Source organism: Myiozetetes cayanensis, unplaced genomic scaffold (genome assembly GCF_022539395.1).
Source record: "Myiozetetes cayanensis isolate MyiCay16 unplaced genomic scaffold, myiCay2020 scf266, whole genome shotgun sequence".
NCBI lineage: Eukaryota > Metazoa > Chordata > Aves > Passeriformes > Tyrannidae > Myiozetetes > Myiozetetes cayanensis.
In genome coordinates, this window is record NW_026087484.1 from 26,602 (window position 1) to 39,362 (window position 12,761).

At 54.9% G+C, this 12,761-nt stretch overlaps 1 protein-coding gene across 1 annotated transcript in view; it reads left to right on the forward strand.

Annotated features, from left to right (window-relative positions):
• Positions 1-1,886: 1,886 nt before the first annotated feature.
• LOC126643304 (zinc finger protein 239-like) overlaps positions 1,887-12,761 on the forward strand; it is a gene marked incomplete at its 5' end in the record, with an annotated part of 29,834 nt that continues 18,959 nt past the window's right edge. Inside the window, one exon of the mRNA XM_050321538.1 lies at positions 1,887-2,115. Coding sequence (XP_050177495.1) covers positions 1,887-2,115 — 229 coding nt within the window. The remainder of the gene's footprint in view (positions 2,116-12,761) is intronic.

Sequence of the window (12,761 nt, forward strand, 5' to 3'; positions counted from 1 at the left end):
TTCCTCTTGCTCCCACTTGCCCCAGGCATGGTCCCAGTTGCTCCTCAGTTGATCCCAGTTATTCCCAGTGTGGTTCCATCCAGTCCCAGGATGGCCCAGGTGGCTGCAGGATGCACCCAGTCCTTCCCAGTTGCTTCCAGCACGATCCCGGTTTCTCTGAGTTGCTCCCAGTAGCCCCAGGTGTGGTTCCAGTGCCCCCAGCATGGTTCCAACCTGGTCCCAATTGCCCCCAGCCTGCTCCTTGTCACTCCCAGTATGATCCCAGTCCCCCTCACTGTGATCCTAGTCTCCCCCAGCTGCTCCCACTGTGATCCCAGGATGACCCCAGCTGCCCCCAGCATGGTTCCAGTGTCTCCCTGTTGCTCCCACTGGGATCTCAGTTGCACACAGGTGCTCCCAGTCTAGCCCCAAGTAGTCCCAGTATGACCCCAGTCTCACCTAGCATAGTCCCAGTCACCCCCAGTGTGGTTACAGACACTCCCAGCATGATCCCAGTGTGGCCCAGTCTCTCCCAGAACAATCTCAGGATGATCCCAGTGTGTCCCAGTCTCTTCCAGTACGATCTCAGGATGATCCCAGTGTGTCCCAGTGGCTCCCAGGATGATCCCAAAGCTCCTGGAACACCTGGAGGCCCCACCCAGGGGAGGTCCCTGCAGGTTCTGTGGCTGCAGAAGAGCCCCCAGGAGCCGAGGTCCCCCCAGGCAGCAGAAGGTGGTGACAACTCTCCAGCCCGGGGTCCTGGGAGCACCGGGGGGTCTCCAGCCCCACCCCCCAGCCAGGGGCTCCCACAGCCCCTCCTGCTGCCCCCAAAATCCTTTGGGACGGGATGGGATGGGTTTGGGAGGAAGGGGGGGCCAAGGGTGGGTGCTGGTCCTGCAGGCAGGAGGAGAAGGGATGGAGGAGGAGGAGGGGAAGGAAGAGGAGCCTCAGAGTGGGGAGAGCAGAGAGGAGCCATCCTGGAGCTGGGGAGGACCCCCGAACCCTGAAAGAGGGGCCTGCAGAGGGGGTACCCTTGGGCCCCCTGAAACACTGAAGGGGGAGCCTGGAGAGGGGGAGCCCTTGGAGCCCTGGCAGTGCAGACAGGGGGGAGCCTGGAGAGGGGGAGCCCTTGGCAGCCTGGGGAGGGGGGAGTGCAGAGAGGGGGAGTCTCAGGACCCTGAAGAGCCCAGAGAGGGGACAGCCTGGAAAGGGGGGAGCCTCAGGACCCCCATCAGCCTGGTGAGGGGGGGGACCCAGAACCCCCGAGCAGAGTCAGGGGAGAAGGGACCCCTGTGACCCTCCCAACCCCTGGTATCCCTAAGTGGGGGGACCCTGGATAGGGAGGTCCACCAGAACCCTGAAGTTGGGAGATGGGGGAGCCTTGGATTCCTGGGATCCCCAACAGCCTGGAGAGGGCAGGGACCCCATAGAGGGGAGACCCCAAATACACACGGGACTCCCAGGAGATCCCAGGGGGGACCTGCAGAATCCCACAGTGGAGAGATCAGAGAGGAGGAGCTCCTGGCTGGGGAGTTTTGGGCTGAATCTTGGTGTTTTGGAGGTTTTTATGGTCAGAAGATGCCTGGTGACTTCTAGAGATGGATTTCGGCAGGAGGAACCCCCAAGCCAACGCTCTCAGCCCTTGTTTCCCCCCCGCAAGATTTGTCCTTCCCAAAGCTTGGGTGGATGGAGGAGGAGGCTGCCAGGAAGAGGAAAAAGCCGCAGGCCTCCCAGGCAGGTGAGGAGGAAGTCAGTGCCCCTTTGGCCCTATCTTGTGGTGCCTGTGGGTTCTGGGATTTGGGGGGATGTCCTTGGCCCTCCCTCTGGGCCGGAGGCAAATCCCCTACCTGTCCTTCTTCCTTCCTGCCCCAGGCCCCGAGCTGAGGATGGAGAGCACGGAGGACAAATCCCCCCAGCAGAGCCTGGTGGGAGAGGCCGTTTTGAAGGGCTCCCGGTGCAGGAAGGCAGTGGGGAGGAAAAGGCCCGGAGATGCCCCCGGAGGAGGGGCTGCAAAGCCAGCCCAGGGAGCTCTGAGGAGGAAAGACCCGTCCTGTGCCGGGAAGGCGGCCAGAGCTTGAGCCGGAGCTCCGAGCTGGTGGTCCCTGAGCAGCCTCCCAGCAGGGAGAAGCCCTTCAGGTGCTTGGAATGTGGGAAGACCTTCAGGCAGAGCAACCACCTCCTCAGCCACCAGCACATCCACACTGGGGAACGGCCCTACACATGTAGGGAATGTGGGAAGAGCTTCAGTGACAGCTCCACCCTCCGCAACCACTGTCGCATCCACACTGGGGAACGGCCCTACAAGTGTGGGGAATGTGGGAAGAGCTTCAGGCAGAGCTCCAACCTCCACAACCACCAGCTCATCCACACTGGGGAACGGCCCTACAAGTGCTTGGAATGTGGGAAGAGGTTTCAGACCAGCTCAGATCTCCTCAGGCATGAGCAGACACACACAGGGGAGAGGCCCTTCCGCTGCACTGACTGCGGGAAGGGCTTCAAGCTTAACTTCCACCTTGTCAGGCACCGGCACATTCACACCAGGGAGTGTGGGAAGAGCTTCACCGGGACAGCTCTGCTTTGACCAGACACCAACGGACCCACCAGTAAGGGAAGCCCCTACGAGTGCCCCGAATGTGGGAAGAACTTTGGCTGCTACTCCCACCCCGAATGACCCCCCTGATGGTGAGGCAACCCCTGGAGTCCAGTGACTGTCAGTCCATCCCTTTCCACCAGAAAGGGCCAGTCCCCTTTCCCAGGGGCAGGTTTTTCCAACAGATCCCTTCTTGGGGGGTGTGTGGAGATTCCTGCCTTGGCTGGGGACCCCCAAGGTCAGTGCTGGAGGTTGAGAGCAGAGATCTCCCCAGGAGTGTTGGTCTGGGGGAGTTCCATCCATCTCTAACTCATAATTCTTACTTTGGTGCCAGCTTGAGTAGAATTGCTTCAACAATTGCTTTAGTGTAGATCGCTGTCCTACTGGTAGTTTTAGTGTTTCTATTGTGCAGTAAATAATTCTGAATGAAGATCTTTTGTTTGATTATTTTCAACCCTCAATAATTCCTTTCTATCAATAGATCTGATTTGCCATCTTTAAAACCTGGAGTACAAATGTGGTTCAGTCCCACCTCTGTAATTCCCGTGAACTGTAACTGTTGGCATAACCCAAGGCTGAGAGTGGATCCAGCAGCCCCAGAACCCCACAGTAAGTTGGAAGCTCGGGGAACTACCCCTCTTTCCCAGCCCTGTGTGCCCAAAGACCCCCATGGGACTGTCCGCCCTGTCAGACCACCCTCCCTTTTCCACCCTTTTCCCTGTTCTTTCCACTTTTCCATGATCCCTCCAGGATCACTCTGGGCATCCCAACCTCCACATTTTTCCCCTCCTCTCCCACTCCTTCCGCATAATCCCCCCACTCCCCAACCCCCTCATGCTCTGTTTGGGGGTTTGACCCTGCCCTTTCCCCACTCTTCTCACCTCTCCTATCCATTTTCCATGACCCTCAGTCCCCCTCCACTTTTGTGGAGTGCCACTCCCCTCCCACTCACTTTGGGGTCCCACCACCCCTTTTATCCCCTCTGATCCCCCTTTTCCCATCGCCCTCCCCCTTCCCACACCCCGCTCACCTGAGAACTCCTCACCCGCAGCCGGGGGGGCTCCCAGCACCACCAGTGCCCAGAGAAGACTCCCAGAAAAGGGGTAGGGTGTGGTCCTGGGTGGGCTCTGAGTGTCTTTGGGGGTCCTTGAGGGGCTGTGAGGAGGTTTTGGGGGGTCCCAGCACCTTTTGGGGTGAGCTGGGTGCCTATTGAGGGGCAGGTGCCACCCCCAAAGTCCCCCCAGAGTGGGGTAACACTCTGGGAACACAGGAGGGTCCCCATTCCCGATCCATCCTGGGGCCAGTTCTGCCCTCCCAGATTTGGCTCCACCCCTTGGGATCCTCCAAACCCCCCCAGTGCCCCCCAATAACCGGGACTGGGGAGAACTGGGAAGCTTTGCTGGGATCACTGGGAGCAGCTGGGTGGAGGCAGAGTGACAGCAGGGGAGGGGGGACACGACCCCCCAAAATCCTCACGGACACAGGGGGGGGTCCAGGCTGTGCCCGAGGCCCCGGGGAGGGGCTGTGACTGCCACCGGCTCAGGAGCTCTGTGGGGAGAGAAAAGGGGGTGACAGCGGGGTGGGGGGACAGGGGGGACACCGGGATACACCCAGAGCTGGACTGGATCCAGCGGGACCAGAACTGGAGCAACTGGGATCGTACTGGGAGCACCTGGGCCCCTGCTGGGGTCATGCTGGGATCATACTGGGAGTGACTGCAATAATACTGGGAGTGTGTGAGAGGGACTGCAGCCATACTGGGGATGAGTGGGATCAAACTGGATTCGTGCTGGAAGTGTCTGGAAGTTACTGGGATCATACTGGGAGCAACTGGGACCATGCTGGGCAAATGGCATCGTCCAGGCAGTGCCTGACAGTGCCCAAGGCCATACAGGACTCAGACTGGGAGTCCCTGAGAGGGAAAAGAACCATCCTGGGGGGGCCTGGGAGCAACTGGGACCACCTTGGGGGCAACTGGGATCCAATTGGGAGTGACTGGGGTGACTTGGATCATAGTGGGAGTGACCAGGACCATATTGGAACCATCCTAGGGGTGACTGTCAGTGCCCAGGATCATACTGGGAGTAACTGGAACTATGCAGGGGGTGACTGAGAGCAACTGGGATCATACTGGAATCAACTGTGAGTACCTGGGAGTGACAAGGTCCATACTGGAGTCAACTGACATAGACTGGGAGTTACTGGAATCACAGTGATGGGAACTGGAAGCATCCTGGGGCAATGGAGGTAACTGGGTATGACTACAAGCATGCTGAGGGCAACTGGGATATACTGGGAGAGTCTGCAACCATCCTGGGGGTGACTGGGACAGCATTGGGAGTGACTTGGACCATGCAAGGGGCAACTGGGAACAATTGGGAGTGACTGGATCTACAAGGGGCAACTGGGATTGACTGGGACCATACTTGGGTTGACTGGATCTGTGCTGGAGGCAACTGGGAGCAGCTTGGCCCATGCTGGGGACAACTGAGCCCACAGTGAGGGTAACTGGGGTCATACTGGGAGTGGCTGAGAGCATTCTGAGGGCAGTTGGGACCATGCAGGTGCAACTGGGATAAACTGGGAGCAACTGGGGCCACACTGGGAGTGACTGGGAGTGGCTGTGAGCAACTGGGATCATGCTGGAATCCTGGCAAAGAGATTTCTTCCTTAAAATCCTCCTTTTGGCCAGAGAAGCCTCGGTGACATCGCAGATGTTTCATGCAGTGTTGGAGCATTCCCAGGAGCACAAATCCACAGGGATCTGCTGCAAAGTCGCCTCTAGAAAAGCCAAACCAGCCCAGGGTGAGTTTTGTAGCCAAACACAACCAGGTTTGTGTTTCCAGGGTCACCAACTCTGCCCTTCTCACCTCTCTGAGGTGGGGTGGGAGCAGCACCGAGACCCAAAAAGCTGCCAGAAACACCCCACAAAAGTTGCCAGAAACCCCCCAAATTAATGAGCCCCCTACAAATTCCAAGCAGATCCCATCCTTCCATCCTTTTGGTTTGCTGTTGGTTAAAAGAAGGATGGAAATACAACTATATATATAATTAATATTGTAGAAAACATAGATATGATAATCTTAATTAAACTTTAAGATAGAGTAATAGAATCATAGAGCTAACTGGATTGGAAGAGACCTCTGAGATCATCAGATCCAACCCTTTTTTTTTTTTTTTTTTAATTAAAAAATAAATTTCAAAATTTCTATATTTACTTTTAAGCAACAATCCAACTCCATGAAGTTACAACACACACTTCTAAAGGATGAGATTTTCACCTCATGATCATGCACAGCATTGAGTTAGTTGTAAAAAAAAAAAAAAAGCCCTGCAATTCTTATTTATATAATCCACTCCACCTTTACTGAATAAAGTCTGAGCCCCTTCCCAGCACTAGGCCTGAGTGGCTCTGCTCATTAGCCCTCTATTTGGCACAGACCCTGCATCATAGTCCAGTATCAAAATTTATTTTGGTTTTAAAGGCAGCGTGGGGTACATTAACATCTGTGTGCAGGTAACTCATTGCAGGGGCTGTGCAGGAGGAGGCTCTGGGGTGGCTCCTCCATCCTCAGCCACTCACCCCCAGGGCTGGGATGAGGAGGAGCAGCCCTGTGACCAGCCCGGTGACCCCCATGGGCACCTTTTTGTCTTTGATGCACCTGAGGCTGAAATCTGGGGACAAACCCCATGGAAGGGGCACAAAGAGCACCCCCACCCTCCCCCAGCTCTTGTATTCCCCCCGGGTCCCTTCCCCACCTCCCAGCACAGCCCCAAGCCCGTGGGGGGCTCCAGGCTCAGTTTGGGGGGTATCCCAGTGCTGTCCTGGGCATCCAAGGATTTTTGGGGCTGCATTCCCCCCATGCCCTCTTTACCAGACACCAACGGAACCACCAGTAAGGGAAGCCCCTACGAGTGCCCCGAATGTGGGAAGAACTTTGGCTGCTACTCCCACCCCGAATGACCCCCCTGATGGTGAGGCAACCCCTGGAGTCCAGTGACTGTCAGTCCATCCCTTTCCACCAGAAAGGGCCAGTCCCCTTTCCCAGGGGCAGGTTTTTCCAACAGATCCCTTCTTGGGGGATGTGTGGAGATTTCCTGCCTTGGCTGGGACCCCCCAAGGTCAGTGCTGGAGGTTGAGAGCAGAGATCTCCCCAGGAGTGTTGGTCTGGGGGAGTTCCATCCATCTCTAACTCATAATTCTTACTTTGGTGCCAGCTTGAGTAGAATTGCTTCAACAATTGCTTTAGTGTAGAGCACTGTCCGATGTTATGCTGTCCTACTGGTAGTTTTAGTGTTTCTATTGTGCAGTAAATAATTCTGAATGAAGATCTTTTGTTTGATTATTTTCAACCCTCAATAATTCCTTTCTATCAATAGATCTGATTTGCCATCTTTAAAACCTGGAGTACAAATGTGGTTCAGTCCCACCTCTGTAATTCCCGTGAACTGTAACTGTTGGCATAACCCAAGGCTGAGAGTGGATCCAGCAGCCCCAGAACCCCACAGTAAGTTGGAAGCTCGGGGAACCACCCCTCTTTCCCAGCCCTGTGTGCCCAAAGACCCCCATGGGACTGTCCGCCCTGTCAGACCACCCTCCCTTTTCCACCCTTTTCCCTGTTCTTTCCACTTTTCCATAATCCCTCCAGGATCACTCTGGGCATCCCAACCTCCACATTTTTCCCCCCTCTCCCACTCCTTCCGCATAATCCCCCCACTCCCCAGCCCCCTCATGCTCAGTTTGGGGGTTTGACCCTGCCCTTTCCCCACTTTTCTCACCTCTCCTATCCATTTTCCATGAACCTCAGTCCCCCTCCACTTTTGTGGGGTCCCACTCCCCTCCCACTCACTTTGGGGTCCCACCACCCCTTTTATCCCCTCTGATCCTCCTTTTCCCACCGCCCTCCCCCTTCCCACACCCCGCTCACCTGAGAACTCCTCACCTGCAGCCGGGGGGGCTCCCATCACCACCAGTGCCCAGAGAAGACTCCCAGAAAAGGGGTAGGGTGTGGTCCTGGGTGGGCTCTGAGTGTTTTTGGGGGTCCTTGAGGGGCTGTGAGGAGGTTTTGGGGGGTCCCAGCACCTTTTGGGGTGAGCTGGGTGCCTATTGAGGGGCAGGTGCCACCCCCAAAGTCCCCCCAGAGTGGGGTAACACTCTGGGAACACAGGAGGGTCCCCATTCCCAATCCATCCTGGGGCTGATTGTGCCCCCCCAAACTCAGCTCCACCCCTTGGGATCCTCCAATTACCCCCCCAGTGCCTCCCAGTAACCGGGACTGGGGAGAACCGGGAAGCTTTGCTGGCATCACTGGGAGCAGCTGGGTGGAGGCAGAGTGACAGCAGGGGAGGGGGGACACACGACCCCCCAAAATCCTCACGGACATGGCGGGGGTCCAGGCTGTGCCCGAGGCCCCGGGGAGGGGCTGCGGCCGCCACCAGCTCAGGAACTCTGTGGGGAGAGAAAAGGGGGTGACACCGGGGTGGGGAACAGGGGGGACACTGGGATACACCCAGAGCTGGACTGGATCCAGTGGGATCAGAACTGGAGACACTGGGATTGTACTGGGAGCACCTGGGCCCCTGCTGGGGTCATGCTGGGATCATACAGTGTGTTAGAGAGACCGCAGCCCTACTGGGGATGAGTGGGATCAAACTGGATTCGTACTGGAAGTGTTTGGAAGTTACTGGGGTCGTACTGGGAGCATGCTGGGCAAATGGCATCGTCCAGGCAGTGCCTGACAGTGCCCAAGGCCATACAGGACTCAGACTGGGAGTCCCTGAGAGGGAAAAGAACCATCCTGGGGGGCCTGGGAGCAACTGGGACCACCTTGGGGGCAACTGGGATCCAATTGGGAGTGACTGGGGTGACTTGGATCATAGTGGGAGTGACCAGGACCATATTGGAACCATCCTAGGGGTGACTGTCAGTGCCCAGGATCATACTGGGAGTAACTGGAACTATGCAGGGGGTGACTGAGAGCAACTGGGATCACACTGGAATCAACTGTGAGTACCTGGGAGTGACAAGGTCCATACTGGAGTCAACTGACATAGACTGGGAGTTACTGGAATCACAGTGATGGGAACTGGAAGCATCCTGGGGCAAGTGGAAGTAACTGGGTATGACTACAAGCATGCTGAGGGCAACTGGGATATACTGGGAGAGTCTGCAACCATCCTGGGGGTGACTGGGACCACACTGGGAATAACTTGGACCATGCAAGGGGCAACTGGGAACAATTGGGAGTGACTGGATCTACAAGGGGCAACTGGGATTGACTGGGACCATACTTGGGTTGACTGGATCTGTGCTGGAGGCAACTGGGAGCAGCTTGGCCCATGCTGGGGACAACTGAGCCCACAGTGAGGGTAACTGGGGTCATACTGGGAGTGGTTGGGAGCATTCTGAGGGCAGTTGGGACCATGTGGGTGCAACTGGGATAAACTGGGAGCAACTGGGACCACACTGGGAGTGGCTGTGAGCAACTGGGATCATGCTGGAATCCTGGCAAAGAGATTTCTTCCTTAAAATCCTCCTTTTGGCCAGAGAAGCCTCGGTGCCATCGCAGATGTTTCATGCAGTGTTGGAGCATTCCCAGGAGCACAAATCCACAGGGATCTGCTGCAAAGTTGCCTCTAGAAAGGCCAAACCAGCCCAGGGTGAGTTTTGTAGCCAAACGCAACCAGGTTTGTGTTTCCAGGGTCACCAACTCTGCCCTTCTCACCTCTCTGAGGTGGGGTGGGAGCAGCACCGAGACCCAAAAAGCTGCCAGAAACACCCCACAAAAGTTGCCAGAAACCCCCCAAATTAATGAGCCCCCTACAAATTCCAAGCAGATCCCATCCTTCCATCCTTTTGGTTTGCTGTTGGTTAAAAGAAGGATGGAAATACAACTATATATATAATTAATATTGTAGAAAACATAGATATGATAATCTTAATTAAACTTTAAGATAGAGTAATAGAATCATAGAGTTAACTGGATTGGAAGAGACCTCTGAGATCATCAAATCCAACCCTTTTTTTTTTTTTTTTTTAATTAAAAAATAAATTTCAAAATTTCTATATTATTTACTTTTAAGCAACAATCCAACTCCATGAAGTTACAACACACACTTCTAAAGGATGAGATTTTCACCTCATGATCATGCACAGCATTGAGTTAGTTTTTAAAAAAAAAAAGCCCTGCAATTCTTATTTATATAATCCACTCCACCTTTACTGAATAGAGTCTGAGCCCCTTCCCAGCACTAGGCCTGGTGGCTCTGCTCATCAGCCCTCTATTTGGCACAGACCCTGCATCAGAGTCCAGTATCAAGATTTATTTTGTTTTTAAAGGCAGCGTGGGGTACATTAACACCTGTGTGCAGGTGACTCATTGCAGGGGCTGTGCAGGAGGAGGCTCTGGGGTGGCTCCTCCACCCTCAGCTACTCACCCCCAGGGCAGGGATGGAGAGGAGCAGCCCCGTGACCAGCTCAGTGACCCCCATGGGCACCTTTTTGTCTTTGATGCACCTGAGGCTGAAATCTGGGGACAAACCCCATGGAAGGGGCACAAAGAGCATCCCCCACCCTCCCCCAGCTCTTCTACCCCCCGGGTCCCTTCCCCACCTCCCAGCACAGCCCCAAGCCCATGGGGGGCTCCAGGCTCAGTTTGGGGGTATCCCAGTGCTGTCCTGGGCATCCAAGGATTTTTGGAGCTGCATCCCCCCGTGCCCCCTTCCAGCACAGGCTGGGCACCACTCCCAGCCCCACAGCTTGCCAAGCCCTTTGCCCTCCCCTGCCTGCTCCTCCCTGGGAGGGCCTGGCCTGTTGGAGGGCACTTGCAGCACGTTTGCTGGGTGGGGCTGTGCAAAGGAGCTGCTGCCAGGCCGGGGAGGGTCAGGCTGAGGGGAGGAGGCCGGAGTCCCCCGACTTTGGCCCTGGGGAGGCCCTGGGGCGCCTCTCTGGTCTGGGGGGCCTGGATATTTCTCTGCCCTGGGCCAGGCCGTGGCAGAGGGCCCTGGGGGGGTGCACACACCCAGCACTGCCCCCGCAAGGCCTCTTAGCAGGGCTGCCCTCCAAGCACCCCCTGCCCAGGCCGGCAAGACTTGGCACAAACCAGCACCTCCGACTCCTGTAAAAGGGGCCCCAAAAACATCCAGGGGAGGCCCCAGGAGGGTTTGGGAGGGAACAGAAACCCACCCCCTGTTGTACTGCGGGGGCTTCTCTCCCCCAGCACTCCCCGACGCACCAGGACCCCGGGGACAACAACCAGCTTGGTCAGAGCCCTCTGAGGGGTCACTGTGACTTTGATTCTCTTCTCTCTCTTTCTCTCTTTTCTCTCCCACATTTCCCTGGGTGGCTGTATTACAACCCAAAGGGCTCTACACCTCTTTTCCTTTGCAGCCCAACTGTTCCCAAAGAAATGCTCTCTCTCTCTCTGCAAACACTGATCAGCCAGGATTGTTTTACTTTAATTCACCCCAAGGGATATAATAATCAAATAAAAGTTACTCTGGCCTGGCAGGGTGGGCCCTAACACTCCTGGAACTGATTTAGTGCCCCCACACACTAAACTCCAGCACAGCTTTGAAACAACCTCCCCAAAAGAGGAGCTGGTTTTCCTGGTGCCTCCCTCCGCTCTCTGCTGCAGCAGCTCCATCGCAGCAGCTGAGTCTGTGCAAACCAAGCAAGTTCCTGCTCAGGCCGGGAACTGGGGAGTGCCAAATGCCCCATTTGGGGCAGTTTCCTCCCAGCAAAGTCAAGCCCCGTTTGCCCTTTCCCAGCTTTAGGTGATTTCAGCCTTCAAAGAACCAGGAGTGGCTTTGTTTGCCCAACTCAGCCTGGGCTCCTGCCGGCTCTGTGTGCCCTGGGAAGGTGTTGTCTCAAGGCCTTGCACAGCCCCGAGGGGTTTTCAGTCCCAGCCCCCCAGGTCACCCCCCAAGGTGCTGGACGGCTATAGGCGGAGGAGCTCACAGTGAACAAATGCACACAAACCAATATGATTTAAGCAGATGTTCCACTTTATTTACATAACCCAGTCTCTTATATACCCTCAGAGCCCTGCAGCGTGTGAACACCTTCAAACCGTTGGTTAAATGCTGTAAATCACGAGCCAAAAATGTATCACTAACACCCTTTCCACTGGGTACGTGCATCTGTGCACGAGGCATGAAATCATTGTCTTTCTCAAAAAAACTCCTCCTTATCTCAATAGTTTACATTCTTGCAGCCTGTCATCAGTGCCCAGTACTTTTCCCACAGCCAGCAAGCAGACCTGTTGCTAAGACAAGCTGAGACCTATTAGTATGGTTTGTTCATGGTGGTTTTTATTAATTAGCACTCCACAGTTAGGGGTACAGGTTAGGGTTATGGGTAAGGGGATAAGGGGTAGGGGTAGTGGTTAGGGTTAGGATTAGGGTTTCGGGTTAGGGTTAGGGTAAGGGTTAGTGTTAGGGTTTAGGGTTAGGGTTAGCTTTAGGGTTAGGGTTAGGGTTAGGTTTAGGGTTAGAGGTAGGGGTTAGGATTTGAGTAAGGGTTTAGGCTTAGGGTTTTGGGTTAGGGGTAGTGTTAGTGTTAAGGGTTAGGGTTAGGGTTAGGGTAAGTTTAGGGTTAGGGTTTAGGGTTGGGGTTACGTTTAGGGTTTGGAGGTAGGGTTAGGGTTTAGGCTTAGGGTTAGGGTTAAAGTTAGGGTTAGGGTTTAGGGTAAGGGTTAGGATTAGGATTAGGTTTAGGGTTAGGGGTTATGGTTAGGGTAATTGTTAGGGTTAGGGTTTTAGGGTTAGGGTTTGGGTTAGGGTTAGGTTTTAGGGTTTTGGTTAGGCTTAGGGGTTAGGATTAGGATTTTAGGGTTGGGGTTAGGTTTTAGGGTTCGGGTTAGGGTTAGGGTAAAGTTTAGAGGTTTTTTTAAGTTTACATCTAGGATTCAGAACTTCAGAAGATACCTGCCAGTCTGAAGTTGCCTGCAATGCCGATAGTGGTGCACCTACTGCACTAGAGAGATGATGAGTCAGGGTTAGTGTTAGTGCTATGGGCTATGATTTAGGTTAGGTCACCTACCCGTATCCACCTACGCAGCCGTGGGTGGATACAGGACTAAGCCCTGTCTTGTCCCACTGAAGGAATTCACAAGGCTTCAACACTAACTGTTGAAATTAAAGATTTTCCCAACATTTCCGTCTTCTGAGACTTTTTGAAATTTCCAGCAAG